Below are 27,270 nucleotides of genomic sequence, written 5' to 3' on the forward strand. Positions count from 1 at the left end.
AATTAGGCCCTTATCTGAGCTGTTGTTTGAAAATATCATTTCCCATTTAGTTGGCTGTCTGTTTATTTTTATATCAGTTTCTCTTGCTGAGCAAAAACTTTTTATTCTGATGTAGTCCCATTCATTTATCTTTGCCTTCACTTCTCTTGCCATTGGAGTCAAGTTCATAAAATAAAACCTCATATTAAAAATAACCTCCCTACAACATCTATGTGTGACCAAATATGTATCAAATATTTGGGTACTTTGGCCTTGCCAAGTTGACACAAAAATTAAACATTGCAACTAGCATGCTTTTTAAACTTAATCTGATGTTAAAAGAAAGTAAATTTACTTTGACAGTTTTGACACATTAACTAAATTAATTAATTCTTTTCAGGAAAATACCTGGTTAGAATTACATCATTTATACATTTAGCCAAATTATTTTGATAATTGTAGCCTTAACATTTGGGAAAAGTTGAACATAATTGACATTAATATGCTCAAAAGAAAACAGTTAAAATTTAAAATAAAGAAATTTAAAATGGTGAAGCCATATTTTGGTCACTGCAGTTAGAAGTGATATCTTCTGTATTAGAACAACTGAGATGGACAATTTCTGAAAAATTAATCACTGTGTTCTAATTTCAGCTTTGCATATTTAAATTCAACATACTGCCATGGACAAAAAAAATTCCTTTAATTTCTTTCCACGCTCTAGTTGGCTTATCTGTAAAATAAAATTTAGATGGGACCTTTATAAGGTGTCTTCTAGCACTATATTCTGTGATTTTGCAGTGTTTTAGCTTAACCCTTACAGCATTTATCACATTCTCTGTGGAGTATAGTTATTTGTGCTCTTTATTTTCCTCTTTTAATAACTATTTCTCTGAGTCAGAATAGTTAACTACAGACTAATTTTGCTTAATACCTTACTCTGAGCAAGCATCCAAATATTTGTTTAAGGTGTAATCTATTAGCAGAAAAGGGGGAGAAAGAAGACCTCATAGACACAGACAATAGTGTGATGATTGTGGGGGGGGCTGAAGGAGGGTGTGGGGACATAAATGGTGATGACAAAGACCTGATTTGGGGGGGGTAAATACATTACGGTGTATAGAGATGTGTCGTAGAATTGGGCATCTGAAACCTGTATAATTATGTTAACAGATTCACTGTAATAAATTCAATAAAAGAAAATAGTGTATAGTCTATTAACATTGTTTACTATATTTAGTCATATGTCATTCTTCAGGACCTTATTTAATACATAAACATTTGATATAGCAATTATTTTGTGTTGTCCTTCAATATCAATAGGACTTAATGTTTATAAATTTAAAACTAAACTTGTAGTTTTAAATTCTCAGTTACAAACATGTTAGTTTGGGACTTTGCCAGATAGTAGTTTCACTTGGGGCAAACTAATTAGGTTCTCTTATCCTCAATTTTTGGAAGTGTAGGAGTGGAAATAATAGATCTTTTGCCCATGTTACTATGATATTTAAATGGAGCGATAATGGAGAAACATAAAGCACAGGGCTTGAGACATAGTAGACATTAAAAACTAGTTTTTTTCCTCTACTTTAGGATAGTAACCTTTACATCTTCCTGCTATCGGGTTGCCTTCCATGAAATATCTAATAAATGTTTCTTAAATTGAAAGTGATAATGACTTAAGTACTTTAGTTTATTAGGAGAAATTCCAAAATAAATCGTTAGGAATAACAAAAAATTTAATGGGTCTTTTTAAATAATATGTACTATTCTTATTTAGGACAGGCTTTAAGATAGGAAATAACTTTCTTTGTTGATTAAATTTGGTATTTTACATGTAATAAAATTATTTCAGTATTTAGCATTTGTATTTTTGTTTTAGTGATGCAGCTTGGTTCAGTGAATCCTGGTTAAGCCGAATTAAGGAGGATACTGGCAACAACTGGAGAATAAAGGTATGCAGCATGAATGGAAGAAGCATTTGATCTAAACATTGATTCTAAAATTAGTGTTAAGCTGAACTAAATCTTTTTAAAAAATTAACTTAAAGGTACATTTATTGTATACAGTTTGAGTCTTGACACAAGTATGTTCTCATGTAACTATCGTCATAGATACAGGAGATTTTCATTAATCCAAAGCCTGTGCTATGCCTCTTCTCAGTTAATTCTTATTCCTAACTTGGTCCCAGGTGGCCACAGATCTGTTTTCTGTCACTAAAGATTTTGTTTCTAGCGTTCCATATGAATGGAGTCAAGCATTATGTAGTCTTTGTGTGTAGCATCTTCACTCAGTGTAATGTTTTTGAGACTAGTCCGGTTGGCTGTATTAGTAACAGATTTCTCTTTTTGCTGAGTAGTATTTCATTACATTGCTGTATCACAATTTGCTTAGCCCTTCACCTGTTGCTGAATGGTTGAATTATTTGTTTGCTCTTTCTTTCCTGATACTGTAATTTAACTTATTTATTTGTATTATTTTCTTGATAAGTCTGGCTTGATGTTTTTCGATTTTATTGATTTTTTCCCCAAAGAATTAGCTTTTGTTTTATTGATTTTCATCTCTGATCTTTTTATTTCCTTTTTTATACTTATATGTGCACTCCTTTTTCTTGCTTCTTAAGGTGGAAGCTTATACAATCAGTTTTAGGCCCCTTTTCCCTAATATTAAGCATGGCCTTAGCCATATCTCACACATTTTTACATACTATGTTCTTATTTTCATTCAGTTCAAAATATTTAGTCATTTCCCTGGCAAATCTTCCTTTAATCTATGGGTTAATTAGAAATAGATATTTCAAATTCTAAATATTTGAGGATTATTAAATATATTTTTTTATTAATTTTTAATTTAATTTAATTTATTTTTATTTATTAATTTTTATTAATTTTAATGGGGTGACATTGATAAATCAGGGTACATATGTTCAGAGAAAACATCTCCAGGTTATTTTGACATTTGATTATGTTGCATTCCCATCACCCAAAGTCAAATTGTCTTCTGTCACCTTCTATCTGGTTTTCTTTGTGCCTCTCCCCTCCCCTCAACCCCTCCTTAATTCTGTTTTTATAATAAGAAATTCTTTGAAATTTACTGAGACTTTTAAAATAACCTAACCTGTGGTTTGTCTTGGTGAATATTACATGTGTGCTTGAAAATAACATGTATTCTGCAGTTCTATAAATATGGATTATGTCAGTTTGTTGATAGTGCTAGTACTTCTTTTATATCTTTATTGATTTCCTGTCGGATTACCGTATTTTATCAAAATGGGAGGACTTTTTTAACATATAATGTTGATTATGGATGTCAGTTTCTCCTTTCAATTCTGTTAATTAATTATGTACTTTGCATCTTTGTTATTAGATTTATGTACGTTAATATTGTGTCTTTTTTTATATAAATAAATTTTTATTTTAATGGGGTGACATCAATAAATCAGAGCACATACATTCAAAGAAAACATTTCCAGGTTATCTTGTCATTTAGTTCTGTTGCATACCCATCACCCAAAGAGAAATTGTCCTCCATCACCCTCTATCCAGTTTTCTTTGTACCCCTCCCCCTCCCCCTCCCTCTCCCTCCTTCCCTCCCCCCATCCCCCGCAACCACCACACTCCTGTCCATGTCTCTTAGTCCCGCTCTTATGTCCCACCAATGTATGGAATCCTGCAGTTCTTGTTTTTTTTCTGATTCACTTATTTCACTCTGCATAATGTTATCAAGATTCCACCATTCTGCCGTAAGTGATCCGATGTCATCACCTCCTCTAGCTGAATAGTATACCATGGTGTACATGTGTCCCATCTTCTCTATCCAGTCTTCTATTTTTTTTTTACAGTGATTAAAAGCCTTTAAGCAAACTCTTGGCCAATACAGCAAGAATCCATAAAAGAGTAGTGTCCTTAACATGTTCACCAAGTCCAAGTTGGCCCCATCACCATGCCAAATCCCTGAAAAATGCAACCCAATCACAGTTCTGTCTGTTAGGAGCTGTCACAGGGAGCAGGAGTCCAGGAAAAGTCCACATCCAGGAAAAGTCCGCATGGCACTGGAATTGTTGTCACCATTCTATACTTTGCAGCTCACGTCCAAGTCTCAGTGACCGCTGCTTCTAGCTGGTAATGATTCAGGTAGACTGGAAAAGCCATTTGCAGCATACGTGGATATGGAGCTTCTGTTCTCCTCTGCCTGGAGAGATGAGACCAGGTTGCTTTTCCCTGGAGCTCTGCGACTGTGGCATGGTAAAGAGAACCTTGGGATACACTAAGCTGGGTGGCAAAGGTAGATTCCTAATAGAAGTTGGCAAAAGGGGGAAAGAGAGCTCTAAATTAGGAGTAGATCCCAGCCTGAAATATGAGTGCGGCATTGAGGTAGGAGGGATAAAGGAAACACTATATATTAAGCAAAGCAGCAGAAAATAGGACTATCAACACCCACAACAAAGATCTTTGAGGGAAGAATAAAAAACCTGACTATTCAGGCAAAACATAGTTAAGAGGCCCTTGTGCAAATGAGATCAGTTTACCTGCTTCTTGGAAGAAATACCCTAGGCTCGTCCACAGTGTTGTAGATGGGGCCGACGGCCCTGGGCACCTTCAGCCTTCAGTGACAAACCCCAGCTTTCTGGGCAAGGTTAGGTCATAGGTGGCTGGAGCAGGGCTGGAAGAGACTGAACCCTCCCTTAGAGGAGTGAGGGGGAAGCCTACCTTCTAGTGTCCCTGTTTCCTCACAGCAGAGGCATGTAAGCCTGGCAGGCTTTAGCTCAATGACCTTCCTTTCCACTATTGAAGCAATATTGTGTCTTTTTGATAAATGAATCTACTCATTATTATGAAATGTTTTTTTTTATCCCTGATAATATTCTTTGTTCTGAAGTCAGTCTTAATTTATCTAATATTAACTTATGATTATCTTTTACATATTTTTTTTATTCTTTAATCTATATTTTTATATTAAAAGCACTTCATGTACCATATTTCTCGCTCCATAAGACACAGCTGACCATAAGACATACCTATGGTTTTAAGGAGAAAAATAAGAAAAAAAATATTCTGAACCAAATGGTGTGTTAAAATATTAATAAAATATACCATAATAATATTTCAACAATGTAAACATTCACCCCATAAGACACACGGCATTTTCCCTTCACTTTATTTTTTTAATTTTTATTTATTCATTTTAGAGAGGCGAATGGGAGAGAGCAAAAGAGAGAGAGAGAGAGAGAGAAGGGGGAGGGGCAGGAAGCATCAACTCCCGTTTGTGTCTTGACCAGGCAAGCCCAGGGTTTTAAATTGGCAACCTGAGTGTTTCAGGTCCACACTTTACCCACTGCCCCACCACAGGTTAGACTTTCCCTCTACTTTTGGGGGAAAAAAGTACATCTTTGGAGCAAAAAATATGGTATATACTTAATAGTTGGGCTTTTCTTTTTTATCCAATAAACATTTAATTTTTATCTTTTTAAATTTTTGTGCAGAAGCTTTTTAGTTTGATATAGTTTCATTTATTAATTTGTGCCTTTACTTCCCTTGCCTTTGGGGTCAAATTCATAAATTGTTCTCTACGGCCAAGGTCCATGAGTTTAGCACCTGTGTTTTCTTCTACATAATTTATTGTTTCAGATCTTATATTTGGTCTTTGATCCATTTTGAATTAATTTTTGTGCAGGAGAACAAACTAGTCAAGTATCATTCTTTTGCATGTGGCTTTCCAATTTTCCCAGCACCATTTATTGAAGAAGCTTTCTTTTCTCCATTGTGTGTTTTTGGCTCCTTTGTTGAAGATTATTTGTCTATGTATATGTGGTTTTATTCCTGGGCTCTCAATTCTGTTCCATTGGTCTATATGTCTGTTTTTCTGCCAATACCATGCTGTTTTGATTATCGTGGCTCTACAGTATAATTTGAAGTCAGGTAGTGTGTGTGATATCTCCAGCATTGTTCTTTGGCTAATCCTCAGGATTGCTTTGGCTATTCGGGTTTTTTTGTGGTTCCATACAAACCTGTTATAATTGACAACAAAATATATAGACAATCAGTTAAATGGGAGACGATATTTGCAAACAACAGTTCCAATAAAGGGTTATTATCCAAAATATAGTGAGAAAAACTCACAAAGCTCAACAACAAACAAATAAAGATTCCAGTTAAAAATTTGGAGAAGATCTGAACAGATACGTCTTTCAAGATGACATACAGATGGCCAACAGATATATGAAAAGATGCCCATCTTCACTAGTTATTCAAGAAATGCAAATCAAAACTACAATGAGATACAACCTCATATCTGTTAGATTGGCTATTGTCAACAAGACAGGTAATAAGTGTTAGGCTGTGGTAAAAAAGCAACCCTCATTCACTGCTGCTGGGAGTGCAAATTAGTACAACCATTATGGAAGAAAGTATAGTAGTTTCTCAAAAAATTAAGAATAGAATACTGTATGACCCAGCAATCCCTTTACTGGGTATCTATGCCAAAAACTAGAAATCACTGGTATGTAAAGACACATGCACCCCTCTGTTCATCACAGCATTATTCACAGTGACAAAGACATGGAAACAACCAAAGTCCCTCAACAGAGGATTGGATAAAGAAGATGTGGTACATCTACAATGGAATATTACTCAGCCATAAGAAATGATGATATAGTACCATTTACGACAACATGGATGGACGTTGAGAACATTATATTGAGTGAAATAAGCAAATCAGAAAAAGCTAAGAACTGTATGATTTCACACATAGGTGGGATATAAAACTGAGACTCATGGACATAAATAAAAGTGAAGTGGTTATCGGGGAAGGGAATAAAGAGGGACAAATATACAGTGACAGAAAATGACTTGACTTTGAGTGATGGGTACACAACATAATCAACAGTTCAAATGCTATAGAAATGTTTACCTGAAACTTATGAATTCTTATTGATCAATGTCATCCTGTTAAATTTAATTTTCTAAATAAAATAAAAAAATAAAAAGTTTTTTATTTATTGGTGTATTTCAGAGAGGAAGGGAGAGAAAGAAACACTGATTTGTTATTCTACTCATTTATGCATTCATTGGTTGATTCTTATATGTGCCCTGACTGGGGATTGAACCTACACCTTAGCGCATTGGAATGATGCTGTAACCAACTGAGCTACCCCATCAGGACTTTGGGGTCCCTAAAAAAATAAATAAAAATAAATAACTTTCCACTTTTTTTCTTGTATTACTGTTTTTATTGAAATTCTTGAACATTTTTAAAGTAGCAGTCTTATCATTATCTTCTAATTTTTTCATTTCTTATTTCTGGGCCTTTTCTTTTGACCGAGTTTTATTCTCATTGTGGTCCATGTTTTCATTCTTTTTCAGTAATTTTTTATTGGATGCTAGGCAGTGTGAATTCTATTATTAGTGCTGAGATTTTGTATTATTTTAAAGAGTGTTGGACTTTGTTCTTGCCGTCAGTTAAGATACTTGTGAATCAGTTTGACCATTTGAATGTTTTGGAAGGTGGAAAGCAGATCCTCTCAGACTAGGTTAGACCCATTACTAAATTGTGATATTTTGGGGGTTGTTAGTAAATACATAGTCTCTTTACTCTGGCTGGTGGGAATTTCAACAGTTTCTGGCTTGTATAATTATTAGGGATTGGTCTGTTTATATTTACCTGGATTGTTCTTTCCTTGGAAATAATTTTTTGTCTGATCTCATTAACTCACCCATGCACATGCAAAATAGTATTCAGTCAAAGAATCAAAAAAAGCATCATGCAGAGTTCTGGAGTTCTTTCTCTCCATAGCTCTTATTTCTTCATTTGTCTACCCTGCAGCTTATAACTACCTTGACATTCCTGAACTCCGGATATTTACCTCCTCCACCCAGGGAAAGCATCGTCAGGCTTGGTTCAGTTTCTACTGCCCTGTGCTGTGGTGTGCAAATTGCCTCCAGGGAGAAATCATGGATAGTTCATCTTTTTTTGTTTTCCTTCTTTCAGAAGTTAGAATTCTATAATGCCTGTTAGCTAAAGAGCTTTAAAGTAATTGGTCCCTGTATTTTCTTCTGTTTTCTGGTTGTTTGTGTCAGAGAGTAAGTCTATACCTGTTACTTGATCATGACAGAACGTGGGCATGCTCAGTCTTTGAAGTTAGTACTTCGTTCTGGTTCACTTTAAATATAGTCACCCTAGTTAAAATATGTAACATGCAGACATTTTTTCTTTCAGTGAAACTGATTAACACTTTGATGTTTAAAAATTATATTGTATATCTATTTGTAGAACTCTAGCATATAATGTTTTTGTTATTATTATCAGGGGCAGATTTTATTGACTTTCACCACGGCATGCATTTTCTTTCATTATTAATATGACATTATTTAATTATTATTCTTTTTTCCCCATTAGGCTAGTAACCTAAAGAAGGTACTTCAAAGCATTATGAGTTATTACAGTGAGGTATGGAAAACATATGACTTTGTTTAAATACAAAATGCTATGTGATAATTATATGACATTAAAAAATGAGTTGGCTTTTTGTTTATAACATTTTATGGAAAAATAATTTATAACTGGAATATTTTTTTTTGCCATTTTTAGAGCATTCAAATTTGTGAACATAAAACACACTTAAACTTAATTGACTTGTGAAATAATGTTGCTTCTATATTGATATTCTTTAAAAGGATTATATGTTGAAATATAGTGGTCTTTGTCTTTATATGATTTGATATTATGCAGTGCTATAAAGCAGACCTTATAATTAAGTCAAAATAATTTCCTATTTAAAACATTATTTTGACAGTTGTTTTCAATGCAAACAACAGTAAAAACACTATGAAATTATGCTTGTACAGATGAATTGGGGAAAATAATGCAAAATTAAAGTAGTATTAAACTCACATTACCAAGTACATTATTTAATTACCAACTTACATTATTTAAGTAAGTTTTTATTTCTTATTCAGCATTGGAAGGTATCTGGTAGGATTATCTGATATAAAAAGATTTGTTGCTTAATGTCTAGAAGTGGCAAAAATTGCCATTAAAAATTGTATCTATTTTTTAAAGTTTTCACATATAATCTTCTGATTTCTTCCAAATAATTTTAAGACTGAAAAATTTTAATTTATTTATGCCTAAAATTCATTTTGAAGTGTTTTCTAATGTCACAAAAACTTTTAGTAAGCTAAAAGAGAGAGATCAGGCCAGGAAAGATTAATCCATTAGATTTGTTGTTTATATGTGATGGTTTATTTTGTGATTCTCTTAATCAATTGTACATAAAAATGTCACAAATATTCTTTGGCTTAACATAAATCTTTTTTTTCTTTTTCATATAAAGTCCTAAGTTATGCCATAATAAATCAGGCCAGGGGCTTAAATGGTGGGATGAAAGGATATTTGGTATAAAAGCATTTTAGTTGCTTTTGGTTGGTTACTCAGAATTCTGGGAGATGGCTTGAACTTTGCTAACTGATTTTACTATATAATCATGGGTTTGTCATTTGTTAATTTAAAAATATGAGGACTAAATTGTTAAGCAAGGCTTAGAAGTAAATTGTGAAAATATACTACACATTACATTAAAATTTGTAGGAGGCAACATTTAGAAATCATAACTTAAGGGAAAGTTCTGGCATAAAATGTCAATCATAGCTTAAAAGAGGAAGAACTGACTTATTCACAGTAGAAGAGGTAAAAGAGGTAACAGAAAGTGATAAAAGAGATAATAGATAAAAGGAAATAGAACAAAGCCAAATTTGTTTCTTTAAAAAAGAGTATTAAATCTGACCAACATGCTAAAATTAAGCAAAAAGATGTGTGAACCCTGAGAAGAAACCTACCAGGAAGGGCTCCTAGTGGCTGAAACAGCTCAAATTTTTAAAAAACAGAGCCTAGCAGCTATTTCTGCACAGGGGCTTCTCAAGCAAACTGCATTTTAGGGAGAGCCTGCACTGATCGGCTTACCTCCATTTATTTTCCAAGTAATAATTTGATGTAGTAAATTTTATGTAGTCTACATAAATGAATGATCTAATTTATTGTTTCAATACCACAGTTTTTGGGGCAACAGATTTCTGAAGAACTTATTCCTGATTTAAACCGAATAACTGAACGTTCAGATTCTGTGGAACTTGGGAGGTTGCTGCAGCTTATTTTAGGTTGCGCGGTCAACTGTGAAAAGAAGCAAGGTATGTGAATTTCAGTCACTGAGAGTATGTACTTTCTAGAAACAACCTGCATCGCTATAGAAAGTAACATTAAAATGTACTATTACTGGTTGACAAAAAGCACCCTGAAATGTAAGCTAGGAGATCTGAATCTGATGTATTTTAATTTAATTCGTTTAATATATTCAGTGCTTAAGACTTAGTGGATATCAGTAAAAATTATACTTGTTTGTTCGATACATTTTTTCTTTGACCTATAAGATACAGAACCTTAGGTTGATTCAGATTTTTATGAATAAATTTGCAGGTATTAAATTATAATCCAGGCTTCATTAGATGATATTCTGCTCTTGAGAAGGAATACCTACTCAGTGTATCTTCCAAATAAGCAGTTGAATGAATTGGTGTATTATATTGATATGTCTAAACATAGTGATTCTTAATCTACTGAGCACGAAAAGAGAATTTTTGTTTGACTGTAGTGAATCAAATAATGAACTGAACAGGCTGGGATGTATTTGCCTCAGAGGATTGAGTCCATCTAGGTGGTAAGATTTTTGATGCTGATTTTTTTTGTGTGATTTGGCCAAACTTGGCTTTAGTACATTATCTTTAAAACAAAATGTTGGGTGTTTTGAATTTGTAAAATACATAAGCAAGGGCCTTAGAAAATCCATTCAATGTTACCTAATTAAAGAAGAATACTTATAAGACGGCATAAATTCAATAAGAACAAATTCAGGAAGAAGATAAATAAAATACATGAACTTGATTGTAGTTTATCAATAAAAAGGGATTGGCTATCAGAAAATTTCTGTATTAATCCATCCATCTCTATCATTAACTAGCTATTATTTCCTAGGGCACATCAGTACTTCTCCAGAGGCTTTTATTTCTCACAGATAATGTCAAAGGTCTATTGTATTGGATTTTTATAAAAATAAAATATTTACTCATGTAAAGTTAAAACTTCTTTAAGTGTGTAATTACAAATTAACAAATAGTAACTCATTTTTAAATTAGCCATTTTTTGTTATTGTGATCTTTTTAATTTTTTATTTCATTAAAGATTTGTTTATTTCAATTACTGGTTATATATAACATCTTGCATTCAGTGATCATTGGCACCAATTCACCACCAGCAGGAATCCCCAATTTGGAGTGCAGTGAAGGAAGAAACTTTATTCAGTGTAAAACAGCTGTAAGGCAGCCCTGGGGCCAGGCTCCCCTCTGCTCTGCTCTTCAGTAGTCTGCTTTGTGCTCTGCTGGTCTGCTCTGCTCTGTGCCATTCTGATCTGGCCTGCACTGGTCTGCTCTGCTCTGTTCCATTCCAACGAAACATCTTCAGTGTTTGAGCTTAGGCAGGCAGAAGTAGTCTTTAGTCATTGATGGAAAGGGAAAGTATACTCTCAGAGCCAGTGGGAAGCTGGCTTATATGGAAAGAAGTGCCCACCACTGCTCCCTGTTTGGTCTGTCCTCATGCAGCTGAGGACTCCAAATCCTCACGGTATGAATGGTCCAAAAGGCGCATTGTCCTGATTGGTCAGAACAAAGCCACTCTAGTAGGTTTGAGTTGCACAGTTCCAATTGGATAGGGAAAACTTCAGTCCTATTGGTTGAAATAGGATTCTGGTACTCCTTTATAAGAGCTGGCTCAGATGGCAGGAACACAATGGAGGCAGGCCGTTCAGTGCAGGCTCTCCCTAAAATGCAGTTTGCTTGAGAAGCCCCTGTGCAGAAATGGCTGCTAGGCTCTGTTTTTTAAAAATTTGAGCTGTTTCAGCCACTAGGAGCCCTTCCTGGTAGGTATCTTCTCAGGGTTCACACATCTTTTTGCTTAATTTCAGCATGTTGGTCAGATTTAATACTCTTTTTTAAAGAAACAAATTTGGCTTTGATTCTATTTTATCTATTATCTCTTTTATCATTTTCTGTTACCTCTTTTACCTCTTCTACTGTGAATAAATCAGTTCTTCCTCTTTTAAGCTATGATTGACATTTTATGCCAGAACTTTCCCTTAAGTTATGATTTCGAAATGTTGCCTCCTACAAATTTTAATGTAATGTGTAGTATATTTTCACAATTTACTTCTAAGCCTTAACAATTTAGTCCTCATATTTTAAAAATAAAATTCAATTCCAAATACATAAATAAAAGTTTAGCAAGTAGTAAATGTAAAGAAATAGTTTAGTTTTTATTATTAAAAAATCAGGACTATATTTAAATTTAATTTTGGAGGTATATATTTGGGTTCTAAATTTTTAGGAGTAAGCAGAAAAATGAGAAAAAAAACCTTTAATAATTTAATTAAAATTTAATAACAAAACACACCCAGAACATAAAGCAGCTTCACACCTTTATACTTTGCAGAACTTATTTTCAAAATATTTCAAGGTATTGCAACAAACTAATCTTGAAAGAGTGAACTAGTTTAGTAAACACTATGCTGTGTATTTTGGCAGGTAAAGTGATCATTTTTAGGAAGGTTTTAGCAAACTGGAAGCACTCACTATCTAAAAAGTTTAGTTAAAGGAAATCATTCCACTGCCTTTGCGTTCTCTAGTTAATTCTTCCCCCTCTCCAACCCTGGTAGCACTTACTGCAGGTGCATACCTGAATCAGAATCTCTGTCTAGTTTTTGGCTTCACAAATAAAATAAAGATTTAAAGAACTTTTTAAGTTTTCCAGAGAAGTTACTAAAACAATAAAACTATCAGAAAATAAGTCTAAGCTTAAAGTTTTTGAAAAATTGTTTTAACTAGAGAACATATAGTCGAAATGGATTTAAATCTGCAAATATATAAAAGACTTACTCTCATGATTCCTCATTTCTTATTGGGATAGAATCAGCCTAACTTGTTGCATGTGTGTTTGTAATAAAGTATAAGTATTTTCTTGAGATGAGACTTGATAAATGTTGAACAGGCTTTTACAAGAGGCTATATCTGTTTATTCTTTGAAAGCCTTCCTTAAATGAACTAAGAAGGCAAGAAAATGAAACTTTCTGGACTTAAGATTTTAGGAATTTATTTAATACACTTGAATTTTTTCTGTAATATTGAATATTTTAACACGAGGGAAGAAAATGTCATACTTGCAATTTCTATTCTTTCTGTTCCTTATAACAAAATTAGAGGTTTTTTTCTTAAGCCATTTAAAAATATTTATATGAATATTTTCTATTTTTCTTACTTTTTAATGGACATATTTCTTATGAAAAAATAATGTACTTGCATAGATAATTATGTGGTAAATGCATTTTACACTTAATTGAATGGCTAAAGTACTGTGGGTAAAGAGTAGATTTGTTTTCAGATCTGATTTCATTTTTAAATCATAGAACATATTCAAAATATAATGACACTGGAAGAGTCTGTTCAACATGTGGTTATGACTGCTATTCAAGAGGTAAGTCAGATCATAGTCACATAAATGAAAATCTTAAATCAAACTATATAAACTTTTCACATAAATTTTATGGACGTTTATTTTTCTGTTTTTATAAATTTGATCTTTGCAGCAGGTTTACTTACCTTTAGCTATTATGTCATTCCCCCCACCCCCCAAAAAAAATATCTTAAAAGGACGTCAAAACCAATTTTGGTTCCTCTGCATTTTAAAAGATAAATTGGTATTGTCAAGGGCCTTTAAATAACTTGAGCTAATTAGGATAAATAACCTCTCTCTAGATAGTTATTTTTATTTCTTCTCTTTTATTCTGACAGAATGATCTTTCCTGAAATTTAAAAATGTGTGTGTGTGTGTATGTGTGTGTATTTGTATATGTCATACACGTTTTCAGAATGTTAGAACTGTGAGCAGAATGGTGGTACGTACTTAGGTTTTGGAGCCAAGTAGCGTGCGTCAGGCCAGTCCAGTTATCTTAAGTTGAAGCATAAAGTCCCAGAATTCATGTGCTGCATGCTAATTCTTAAAATCACGTGAAAAAGGCTGAGATAGAGTACAGAGGAGACCTGAGGGAAAGCAGGTAGATTTAGGGACTAGTGAGGACAAACACAGTTTGGAAGGGGCATGATTTAGGGAGAGACATCCTACAGGACTTCAGAAATCTGTACGCACTGAGTTTGCATTGTTGGTTTGAATTCAGAGTTTCATTATACATAAATAAATCTGCTTTTCATATGCAAAACAGTTATTTTAGAAGATTTTTTTTCATATAACTCCTACTTTTAAAATTTCTTTTTAAGTTAGTAATTATGCCAAATCACTCATTTAAATGCTATATTTTTAAAGTGTTAATTTATGTTATGGAAGAATCATTTTATTAAGTTTAATTTTATTTAGTCATTCATTGTTTAGAACTTGGATTATAATTTTTTAGTACACAGTATTTTCAGTATATCTACATATTTCAAGCATATTTTGCTTACAATGTCCTCACCAGTATGATGCCTTGAACATTGTGGTATTTTAACTTAAACCTCTGTAAAATTTTTGAGTAATATTCTAAGGATTATCAAATTAAGACAAGAAAAAAAGGCAAGTTAACATTTTTACTGTATAAATGTCATTTTATTGTACTTAATTTTACTATTTTAATTATCTAGTTGATGAGTAAAGAAATATTGAGCACTCCTACAAATGATGCTGTTGGAGAATTAGAGCAACAGGTGAGTATTACAATATATGAGGAAAGTGTCAAAGCAATGATGCAGTACTTTGCCAATTACTATCATAAAGCTTACAGAGAACATATTATATAAGATTATTTTTCTCATTGAAGTTTAGGTATTTTATGCTGTTAGAAGATCTCAATTGAATATTATTATGCATTTCTTCATGAATACAAATAGTGTTGGTCTACAGAGTTTTTATGATCATGTTTGAGGAAGAGAGGTATTGAACTTCCTTCTGACACCTGTAATGAACATGTAATGCATTTTAAATGGTTACACAAATGGTGGACAATTTAAAAAAATTATGTTAAGTTCTAATTTATCTACTAAGGTAATTTTTGTCACAGTTGTTTTCTTCTCTCTTAATATGGAAGAAAGAGCTCAAAGACCCTGTGCTCAAGTGTCTTTTCCCTGGTTCTATTACATGACTGTTTACCTGGGAAAAGGCCCTTTCCTCTGGCTGTAACCCGATCCGGCTGTAAAGGAAAGGGTGAGAGGAGAGGCAAGTGCAAGTGCTTCCCCTGTAATAGTTTTAAAAACCTCTTCTTCTTTAGTGTCATCACTTATCTGAAAGAAGTATTTCAAATTAAGATATTTTCTAGAAACATTTTAATTAAATATAAACTTGTTTTCTAAATTATTTTCCCGGTGTCTCCTCTTAATACTCTTTTGTTTAAATATTTCATAAGGATTTAAATAAAATTTTATTTCGGTGAGACCTTAGCCTTAAATATTAATGAAACTCTGTAATTATTATGCACGCAAAAACAACAAATTAAGACTTACTTGATAATAGGTAAAATTTAAAAACCTTTCCCAAGATCAGTGTACATTTGTGTTATGATAAAAGTATATCTCTCAATTTGTGTCAAAAGATGATTTACTAAGAATGAGGACATTTTATTTTTCAGCTTAAAAGGGCCCTGGAAGAACTCCAGGAAGCGCTGGCGGAAAAGGAAGAACTGAGGCAGAGATGCCAGGAGCTAGACATGCAGGTGTGGAGAAGGAACCTGATCGAAGAAAAATTCCCTTTTTAAGTTTAAAAGTGTTTGGTTTTAATTTATTAATTGGCAGAGTGTTTTGGAGGTTGGGTTTCATTTCATAGAGGGGCCCATTAAAAAAATGTATTATAAGTTTGTATATTCAAGCATGAATTTCATAATTATTTTTCTCTTAGAATTGAAAATTGCTGGCTTAACTAGTTCTTTGAAAAGGTCATTCTAATTATAGAATTTTAGCTATAGTACTTAAATAAGGCTTTCAATTTTTCTTTTTTAAAAAGGGGAAATTAAAGTATCTATTTCATAGGGTGTGATTATTAAGTGAGGTGATTGGTAGAAATATTTATAAGTGTTTGACCTCCAATAAATATGAGTGCCAATTTTGTTTTGCTAACGTGTATGTGTATATGAACACAGGTATATATAATTCTTGTGTTCATCTCTACGTACATGTTAGCAGAGTAAACATGACATGAGAGACAATAATATAATAGTTAATGGTTAAAGAGGTAGATTTTCAAACCGGGCCACCGAGATTCAGAATCTGGCCGTGTTACTAGCAGGTTATATCCTCTCAAGCAAATCATTTAATTTCTCTATACTTTTTGAGACATGATGCGATAACAGTATATATCTCTCGCAGTGATTATGAGGATTAAATGAGTTAATATACATAAAGCATTTAGAGCAGGGGCTAGCATGTAGCACTCATAGCACTGAGTATATTTAATAACTATAGTGTTGTTGCTGTTGTTAGATGAAAATGCAAATGTCTTAAGTTATGTAGTAAGTCTTGGAAACTATACAAAAGGTTAAATTTACCGTAATATGGTATATGTAAGTTCAATTTTTTGTTTACATTTCTAGTATAAGGTTTTTAAGGGCAAAACTTGCACTCTTTTTTGTATGTCAGTCATTTAGGATTATATATGACAGGTAATAGTTGCTAAACTGCTTATATGATAAGGACAGATACATGCACTAAATTTAGGGAAGAAAATTGTTTCCTTCTATAGTTTGCTTGGGGACAGTTTCCCAGACTTTTGTGTCTCTCATTTGAAGGACAATGCCTGCAACTTGCCTTTAGTGCATTTAAGGCAAAATTAAGGATTTTAATTACCTGTTATTAGCTCAGTGTCTCTTTAATATCAGTGGATCAAATTAGTTATAACTATTGGAAGTATGAATACAAAACTTGTACAATATGTTGGAAGTCAGGATAGGTCAATTTTTTAAAACTAATGTTAATAAAGCATATATAAACTTCTGGTCTTAGTAGGAAGCCTTGCTGTAAATTTTAAAAGATTTTTTAAATGGAAAAGAAATAGAACCAAGAGAGCAAAACATGTTTGTTAAATAAATGTAACAAATATGTAAGTAAAATAAAAAGCATAATCAGGTACTGCTATTGATGTGATTCTAAAGTTACGTTTTTACCTATTTTAAATCATAAGAGAACAGTCTCAATGTCCTCAATTCAGATTTTTGTTTTTGATTTGTTAACTAAATAATGTATTTGTCCCCTGAAGGCTTGAGGTGCAACTGATAATTTTCTTCTATGAAACTAAAATGGTAACTGTGCATTTGTGTATGTCTTTTGGTTTACTAGGTAACAGCATCCTACAAATTTATAACTAAAATGGAAACTAATTTTTTGAAGTTAGTTGGTGTATCAATTTTTAGAGACTTAGAAACATTTTCTTTTTAGAACCAAGACAAGTATAACACTTTGGAGATATTCTTCTTATATGTATAAACTCTGTTTTCTTTATATTAAGCAGATTACTCCCATTTTTTCTGTTTGGATGAGACCTAGATCCAGAATTCCAGAGTTGGATTGATCCTTAGGGATTATCTTGACAAAGTTAATTTAATAGGCTAACTAGAATTAGAATCCAGAACTCTGGACTCCAAGCTTATTTACTATTGATTCTTACGTTTGTGTATTTGCTTTTTTAGGTGACTGCACTTCAGGATGAAAAGAATTCACTGGTTTCTGAGAATGAGATGATGAATGAAAAACTTGACCAGTTGGATGGATCTTTTGATGATCCAAATACAATGGTTGCCAAAAAGTTTTTTAATGCACAGTTACAACTAGAGCAATTACAGGAAGAAAACTTCAGGTAGCATTTTAGTAGAAATCATTCTATAGAGTTCTTTTAAACTGATAGCTAAAAACTCATAACGTCAACAACTAATTACGTAATAAAACATCTTTAGGACACTAATTAAGCTACTGAAAATACCAAGTGGTATAAGTGATTCCTGCCCTCACAGGGCTTACAACCCAGTTAGGCAAGTGGGATACATATATAAAAGCGTACTATTCAAAGTAATGTGCGGTAAGTGCTAAATGAAGGTCACAGGCAAGTCTACCAGCAGTTTAAAGGGGCGATTGCTGAAGCTGAGGAGTCTCTTATACAGTAGAGGGAACTTGATAAGAAATGGGGAAAAAATGTAAATTTGGTACTGAAGAGATGCTTTTCATATTTACTTTTACATTTCTTTTTAAAAAAGTGTGTATCCTTTAGTAAACATGGATGGTGTCTCGTGTGCTTACCGCTGAGCCTTGCTTGCACTGTATGGTTTTCAGAGCAGACATTGTAGTTGTACTGTCTGTTCTTTTTGTATGGTGTTTGAATATAATTTCAAACTTAGAAAAAAGTTTCAAGAATAGTAGAAGGAACTCCTCTATACTTTTCACTCAGATTCAGTTATTTTATAGTTTTCTCTCCATTTATTTAGCAGTGTCTCTGCATGTTCATATAGATAAACATATTTTTTTCTGAACCATTTGAAAATAAGTTGGAGACATGCCCCTGTAGTTCTGTATGCTTTGATATGTGTTTCCTAAGAATAAGTAGTCTCTTACAGATGACAGTATAGTGATCAAAATTAGGAAATTTGTCAGAGATACAATATTATTATCTAATTCACAGATAATGTTCAGATTCTCAGTTGTCTCAATGTCCTTTATGCTATTTTTTTCCTGATTCAGAATATATTATTATGCATTGTATTTAGTTTGGAATCTTAGTGAACATACTATAAATCCATTTTTGTCATTATTTATTTTTATGCTCAAATTGTGCCATGTTTGACCGCCTGTGTCCTTTCAATGTGTCACTATCCTTCTTTGACCACTTTCTTGCTTTCTGGCGCAATGAATGTTCCAGACTCATCTCCTCTTTCCCTTTCCCAACTCTGGAATCAGCCATTTCTCCAAGGAGTTCTGATTCCTTTTAGTGAAGAATGTTATTTAGAAGCAAAGATCTGTGTTCCAGATGAATTTTTTTATCACTGCTTTTAGGCCACCCTGGTATGCAGAGCTAGGGGATACACTTGCACAAATTCATACTTGCCCATGTTCACAGACTTGTGCGTACACAAATCTGCACTCATTTTTATGTCTATGTTATGAATGAGTTTATATTGACCTCTTTTATTTTAAATGACTTCATTGTAATCTCCATTTTGAGATGGTAACTTCCTTCTCCAGCAGCAAGAAACCTGGTTTAATTTTCATCAGTATATATATTTTCTCAACCCCAAAACACACAGAAAATAATTTAAGAATCACTAATGTATTCCTCTATAAAAAGCAAGCTAATAATAGACTTCAGTATGTTTACAGTTCTTTGACAAGATAGCATTTACATATTGTGAAATGAATAAATACTGAGTACAATTTGGCATGTTTTAACAAGAGCAGACAATTGTGTAACTCACAATTTTATCAATGGGTAGATCATTTCTGTGGTACAGAAAGGTTCCTTATACTTCTTTCCAGTCAGTCCCTACTTCCTGGAGACCAATTACTTTTCTGATTGTTTTCCACCTTTTCTCTCATCTAAAACTCTTCATCTAAAACTCCTCTTCTGTCATCTAGAACTGTCTGCATAAATTGAATCATGCAGTATGAACACTTTGGTGACTGATTTCTTTTGTTTGGCATGTTCGTGAGATTTACCCATGTTGTTGAAGGTATAAGAAGTTCATTCTTGGCCCTGGCCGGTTGGCTCAGCGGTAGAGCGCCAGCCTGGCGTGCGGGGGACCCGGGTTCGATTCCCGGCCAGGGCACACAGGAGAAGCGCCCATTTGCTTCTCTACCCCCCCCCCCCTTCCTCTCTGTCTCTCTCTTCCCCTCCCGCAGCCAAGGCTCCATGGAGCAAAGATGACCCGGGCGCTGGGGATGGCTCCTTGGCCTCTGCGCCAGGTGCTAGAGTGGCTCTGGTCACCGCAGAGCATCGCCCCCTGGTGGGCAGAGCGTTGCCCCTGGTGGACGTGCCGGGTGGATCCCGGTCGGGCGCATGTGGGAGTCTGTCTGACTGTCTCTCCCGGTTTCCAACTTCAGAAAAATACAAAAAAAAAAAAAAAAAAGAAGTTCATTCTTTTTTTATTGCTGAGTATTTATTATTCTATTATATGGAATTATTTCACATTGTATCACATTTTGTTTATCCATTTTCCTTTAGATGAGTATTTGAGTTTTTAGATTTTGGCTAATATGAATAAAGCTGGTATGAATACAAGACTTTTTGTAAACATGTTTTGTTTCTCATTGGCAAATGCATAGAGTGATATTGCTGAGTTGCACAATAGGTCTGTGATTGGTTTTAAGATATTGGCAAATCATTTTCCAAAGTGGTCGTGCCATTTTATATTTCCACTGGCTGTGTTTGCTTGTAGTTATTCTGGTTGCATAATATAATTTGGTATTACCTGTCTTCTTAATTTTAGTTATTCCAGAGAATGTGTTAGGGATATCTAATTGTGGCTTTAATGTGCATTTTCCTGATAACTAATGATATAAGCTCCTTTTTGTGTGCTTATTGACAATATTTTATACTTTGTGAATTGTCTCTTCACACTGTAAGCCTATTTTAAATTGGGTTATTTCTCTTATTATTTTAAGGAGTTTTAAAAATATGTATTCTAGATATAAATCTTCGTCACATATATGTATAGTAATATTTCACCCATTCTGTGGCTTGCCTTTCCATTTTTTAATGGTGTCTTTAAATGTTCTTAACTTAGATGAAGTCTAATTTATCAGTATTTTTAAGGTTATTGCTGTTTGTGTATTGTCCAAGAAATCTCCCATGTCATGAAGATAGTGTTTAGTATTTTCTTCTAGAATGTTCATGGTTTCATCTTTTACTTGTCGGTCTATGGTCCATCATGAATTAATTTTTGAAACTAGTATGGGGTGTGAAGGCCAAGCTTTACTTTTATTGTGCATGTGAATATCTACTTGTTCCTGTATCATCAGTTGAAAAGATTTTTATTTTACTTCAAATTGCTTTTGCACCTTTTTGAAAAATGATCTAAGCATAAAATTTGGATCTTTTTGGCCCTGGTCACTTGGCTTAGTGGTAGAGCATCAGCTCGGCATGTGAAACTCCCAGGTTCAATTTCTGGTCAGGGCTCACAGAAGAGGCAACCATCTGCTTCTCCACCCCTCCTCCTCCTCCTCTCTCTCTCTTCTTTCTTTCTTTCCCTCTTTCCATCCCTCAGCTATAGCTCCCTTGGTTCCAGTACATTGGCCTTGAGTGTTGAGGGTGGCTCCATGGAGCCTCCACTTCAGGTATTAAAAATACCTTGGTTGCGAGCGTGGCCCCAGATGTGCAGAGCATTGGCCCCTAGTGAGTGATGCGTGGTGGATCCAGTCAGTGCATATGTGGGAGTCTATCTCCCCTCCTCTCACTTGGAAAAGAAGAAAAAAGAAAACTGGATATTTTTGTGGACTCTTAGGTTCTTTTTCATTGATGAGTTTGTTTATCTTTATGCTTATAAGACCCTGTCTTTTTTTTTTCTAGTGAGTGAGACAGAGAGAGGGACAGACAGGAAGGGAGAGAGATGAGAAACATCAATTCTTCATTGTAGCACCTTAGTTGTTCATTGATTGCTTTCTTATATATTCTTTGAGGGGGGCATGCTACAACCAAGCCAGTGACTCTTGCTCAAGCCAGCAACCTTGGGCTTCAAGTTAGTACCATGAGATCATGTCTGTGATCCCATGTTCAAGCCAGTGACCCCGTGCTCAAGCTGGATGAGCCTGCGCTCAGGCTAGTGACCTCAGGGTTTCAAACCTGGGTCCTCTGTGTCCCAGGCCAGTGCTCTATCCACTGTGCCACTGCCTGGTCAGGCACAGGACATGGGTAGCATTAGAGTAAGTAATTTAAAATCAAGTAGTGTAAGTATTACAACTTTGTTCTTTTTAAAATTTGTTTTGACTATTCCAAGTCTTTTGCACTTAAATACATATAAAATTGAGAATCAGCTGGTCAGTATCTGTAAAACAAAACAAAAATCCCAAAACACCTTTTGTGATTTGGATTATATATAATTGATATCTTAACTGTATTAAGATTTTCTATCTGTGAATATGGTATCTTTATTTCTTGAAGTTTTTAATTTCTCTCAGTAATGCGGTCTAGTTTCCAGAATAGAAGTCTTATGTGTCTTGTTAACTCTGTCCTCAAGTATTTTATACATATTTTTCTGCTATTACAAATGCGTCTTGAAAAATTATTTGGAAAAGTTGCATTCCATATTATTAGTTTTAGATTTCTGTTCTTCCCTTTTTCTTACTTTGAATTTAATTTCTTTTTCTAACCTCTTAAGGTTGACTCATAGACAATTGGTTTTAAGTTTTTGTTTCTTTTCTTTTTTATTTTTTTGTGACAGACAGAGAGAGGGACAGATAGGGAGAGACAGGAAAGGAGAGAGATGAGAAGCATCAGTTTTTTTTTTTTTTCTGAAGCTGGAAACGGTGAGGTAGTCAGACAGACTCCCACATATGCCCGACCAGGATCCACCCGGCACACCCACCAGGGGGCGATGCTCTGCCCATCTGGGGCGTTGATCTGCTGCAACCAGAGCCATTCTAGCGCCTGAGGCAGAGGCCATAGAACCATCCTCAGCGCCCGGGCCAACTTTGCTCCAATGGAGCCTTAGCTGCGGGAGGGGAAGAGAGAGACAGAGAGGAAGGAGAGGGGGAGGGGTGGAGAAGCAGATGGGCGCTTCTCCTGAGTGCCCTGGCCGGGAATCGAACCTGGGACTCCTGCACGCCAGGCCGACGCTCTACCACTGAGCCAACCAGCCAGGGCCAAGAAGCATCAATTCTTTGTTGTAGCTTCTTAGTTGTTCATTGATTGCTTTCTCATCTGTGCCTTGACGGGGGTAGGTGGGCTACAAGCAGAGTCAGTGACCTCTTGCTCAAGCCAACAACCTTGGGCTTTAAGCCAGTGACCTTTGGCTTTCAGACAGTGACCTTTGGGTTCAAGCCAGCAACCTTGGGGTCAATTCTGTGATCCCACACTCAAGCCAGTGATCCCACGCTCAAGCTGGTGACCTAGGGCTTTTGACCCTGGGTCCTCGACATCCCAGTTTGATGCTCTATCTACTGTACCATTGCCTAGTCAGCCTTCATTTTTTTTTTTTTTTTTTTTTTTTTTTGTATTTTTCTGAAGCTAGAAACGGGGAGAGACAGTCAGACAGACTCCCGCATGCACCTGACTGGGATCCACCCGGCACACCCACCAGGGGGCGACACTCTGCCCACCAGGGGGCGACGCTCTGCCCCTCCGGGGCGTTGCTCTGCGGCGACCAGAGCCACTCTAGTGCCTGGGGCAGAGGCCAAGGAGCCATCCCCAGCGCCCAGGCCATCTTTGCTCCAATGGAGCCTCGGCTGCGGGAGGGGAAGAGAGAGACAGAGAGGAAGGAGAGGGGGAGGGGTGGAGAAGCAGATTGGCGCTTCTGTGTGCCCTGGCCGGGAATCGAACCCAGAACCCCTGCACGCCAGGCCGATGCTCATTTCTAATATAAGCCTTTAAAACTAAGTTTTCCTCTAAGCACTAATTAGCTGTGCTCCAAATACTTGATCAGTTGTATTTTTGCTATTATTTAGTTGGAAATATTTTATAATTTCCCTTGTGATTTCTTCTTTGATTTATGTTTGTGTTGTTGAATTGCCCAGTATTTAAGGCTTTTCTAGAGTTGTTATTGTGACTGATTTCTAATTTAATGTTCTTGTGAGTCGAGATATTCCATGAGATTTCAATCTTCTAATATTTTTTATCCTTTTTTACTGATCATTATCTGTTTTATTGTGGTCATTGTTTCATGTATACTGCAAAGAATGTGTGTTTTGTAGTTTTTGACTAACATGCTCTATATAAATGTTATTTATATCAAGCTGGTTAGTAGTATTATTCAGATCTCATATATTTTTACTAATGTTTTTGTTTAATTCTATCATTTGTTGAAAGAATGGTGTTTTAAAATTTTCAACAATGGTTATGGATTTATGGATTTCTACCTTTGATTATGTCAGTTCTGCCTCATTGTATTTTAAAACTCTGTTTTTAGTTATGTATACTTCTATGATATATCTTTCTGATGAATTACATGTTTTAATAATTATGAAATATCTCTTTATCTTTAATAATACTTTTTTCCTTAAAATCTCTATTTTTGTATTAACATAACCACCTCAGCTTTCTCTTCCTATTGTTTGTGTGGTATTTTTTTCATCTTTTTACGTTTAGTCTGTGTTTTTATATTTAAAATGTCCCGTATAATGAGGATATATGTGAGCTTTGCGTTTTGTTCTTTTGGGTTTTTTTTCTGTATTTTTCTAAAGTGAAAAATGGGGATACAGAGACAGACTCCTGCATGCACCCGATTGGATCCACCTGGCATGCCCACTAGGGAGTGATGCTCAGCCCATCTGGGGCATTGCTCTGTTGCAACTGGAACCATTTTAGTACCTGAGGCCACAGAGCCATCCTCAGCACCTGGGCCAACTTTGCTCCAGTGGAGCCTTGACTGCAGGAGGGGAAGAGAGAGACAGAGAGAAAGGAGAGGGGGAAGGGTAGAGAAGCAGATGGGCGTTTCTCCTGTGTGCCCTGGCTGGGAATCGAACCCGGGACTTTCACACTCTGGGTTGACGCTCTACCACTGAGCCAACTGGCCAGGGCCTAGCTTTGTGTTTTTATCCAGTCTATAGTCTCTTCTCTTATAATTGATGTTTCGTCCCTTTGTGTCTGTGTACTTTTAGATATGATTGTATTTAGGTCTGTTAGTATACTGTTTTTCATTTGTCACATCCTTTTATTTCTTTTCCTTTTCTGCATTTTAGGGGTCAGTCATATAATTTTTTAGTATTTGATTTTAATCACTGTATTTTCACTTTAGTTTTTGTTATTGCAATAGGGCTTGAAATATTTATCATTACTTTATCCCAGTCTATACATTTCTCTATATCTTTTCAAATTAAATTCCTATTTGAACTAGAGATAACCAACCACAACATTTCAGAAGTGAAAATGAAAATTCAGAACATTTTTTACTTCTTGTAGAACAAGAACCTCAAAGTGTCTTATTTCTTTAGTCTTTCTTCTTTGAATGTGGGATTAAAATTATTTTTAGAAGTGAATCTTGCTAACTTTATTTTTCAATAAGAAAGTAAATGGTGGAAATTACATTGTGAATACCTATTTGTTTTCTTTATGCAAGACTTGAAGCTGCAAAAGATGATTACCGTGTTCACTGTGAAGAACTTGAAAAGCAACTGATTGAATTTCAGCATAGGAATGATGAATTGACTAGTCTTGCTGAGGAAACAAGAGCCCTGAAAGATGAAATTGATGTTCTTAGGTATGGAATATTTAAATATAATTATGTCACTTCTAAGTTATTATTTAGTCATTTTGCTATTCCCTGTTTTAATCAGTATTTCTTAGTTGTCCTTATATATCAAGGATTGATCAATTTTTATCCAAGGTCCTAGTTTTTACTTCTTAAATGCCTATTGATAATAATTGCAACTTAAGGATAATATTTATCCTTAAAACAATTTTATATTAGAAATTGCTCATAATCCTAAAATGCTAGCTTTTTCTTAAAGTGTTTTAAGCTGAGTTACTTTTAGATATATTTAGCATGCCTCCATCTACTCATTAGTTTATCTTGTGAAATTTTTATGTGAGGAAATACATTCTCATAATCCATATTTTGGCATTTGGTAAAATATAGATAAATATAGGTAAAAATGCTAACATTCATTTCAGAGTTATCCCAGAGTTCTTTTATTGTTTTTAGGACAATCTAAAATTTATATTTAGCTTTTGCCTATGAAATGTTGCTCAAGCAAGCAGACTATCCACATGCTTTTTATATTTCTTTTTACTTAGCCATTTTGTTGCACAGTTTTTAATATTCATTTGGAACAAAATCTTTGTAACTGTTAATTTGAATCTGTATGTGAGAGTAGAGTGGGTTTTATTTATTTTTGCTCTAGCCCAGTTGGTTAGGTAAGCATAATTCTAAAGGGAAGTGCTTCACCAGGCAAATTATAAGTTGAATCTACTTCCTAAGTCTTATCAGATGCTTGACACAAAACTAATGATGGTAAATTTTGTTATTTATGCACAAAGCATTATTGGCCCATAATCTATAGAGTAGATCAGCATTGTTCAATTATATTTATAAAACAATTCTTTTTTTAATACAGGGTGCCAGTACTTGAAACACTTTGATGATTTAGTGAGTCAAATTTGGAGCATTTTTTTCTTTTGATGCTAATGTAACAAAAAGGCTGAACTATGGACAGTTTTAGGCCTGAGTCTGGTTCTCACAAAGTTCATTTCTCTGTCTCATTTTCTTTTTACTTTCTCTCTTTCTTCGTCATCTTCTTCTCTTTCTCCTCCTCCCCTGCCCCCTCCTTCTCCTTCTTCTCCTCCTCCTCCTTCTCTTCCTCCTCCTCCTCCTCCTCTTCCTCCTCCTCCTCCTCTTCCTCCTCTTCCTCGTCTTCTTCCTCCCCCTCCTCCTCCTCCTTCTTTCTTCTTCTTTCCTCCTCCTCCTCCTCCTCTTCCTCCTCTTCCTCCTCTTCCTCCCCCCCTCCCCCTCCTCCTTTTTCTTCTTTTGCCAATTCAGAATTTATTTTACAGCAAGAAGAAAATTGTGTACATTTACTAGTTTTTACACAGTAATGTTTAGTCTTTATTATTATAGGGCTACCTCGGATAAAGCAAATAAACTGGAGTCAACAGTTGAGGCATATCGTCAGAAGCTACAAGATCTGAATGACCTTCGCAAGCAGGTGAAAACTTTGCAGGAAACAAATATGATGTATATGCATAATACAGTCAGCTTGGAAGATGAATTAAAGAAGGCGAATGCGGCTCGCACACAATTAGAAACATACAAAAGACAGGTAAGAAAACATCTTAATTTTTTTAATCATTATAATTGAAAGACCTCAACTTTCTATTTGATACTTTAAGAATGGCATGAACGTAAAGAAACATTGCCAATAGTCAGCTGTGAACTTATGATAAATTTCTTCTATGTATAATTCTAATTCAAGGGTTGGTAATTGAGTTTGAGTTAATCTAGGTCTTTTACGTTTTTACTGAGGATATACCGTGTGTCCGTAAAGTCATGGTGCACTTTTGACTGGTCACAGGAAAGCAACAAAAGAC

At 34.7% G+C, this 27,270-nt stretch overlaps 1 protein-coding gene across 1 annotated transcript in view; it reads left to right on the forward strand.

Moving 5' to 3' along the window:
• HOOK1 (hook microtubule tethering protein 1) overlaps positions 1 to 27,270 on the forward strand; it is a 65,072-nt gene that overhangs the window by 12,411 nt on the left and 25,391 nt on the right. The window contains exons 3-11 of the mRNA XM_066376415.1: positions 1,862 to 1,934; positions 8,374 to 8,424; positions 10,028 to 10,160; positions 13,481 to 13,548; positions 14,709 to 14,771; positions 15,689 to 15,772; positions 17,738 to 17,904; positions 25,304 to 25,444; positions 26,801 to 27,002. Coding sequence (XP_066232512.1) covers positions 1,862 to 1,934; positions 8,374 to 8,424; positions 10,028 to 10,160; positions 13,481 to 13,548; positions 14,709 to 14,771; positions 15,689 to 15,772; positions 17,738 to 17,904; positions 25,304 to 25,444; positions 26,801 to 27,002 — 982 coding nt within the window. The remainder of the gene's footprint in view (positions 1 to 1,861; positions 1,935 to 8,373; positions 8,425 to 10,027; positions 10,161 to 13,480; positions 13,549 to 14,708; positions 14,772 to 15,688; positions 15,773 to 17,737; positions 17,905 to 25,303; positions 25,445 to 26,800; positions 27,003 to 27,270) is intronic.

This window comes from Saccopteryx leptura, chromosome 3, assembly GCF_036850995.1.
Source record: "Saccopteryx leptura isolate mSacLep1 chromosome 3, mSacLep1_pri_phased_curated, whole genome shotgun sequence".
NCBI classification, from domain to species: Eukaryota; Metazoa; Chordata; class Mammalia; order Chiroptera; family Emballonuridae; genus Saccopteryx; species Saccopteryx leptura.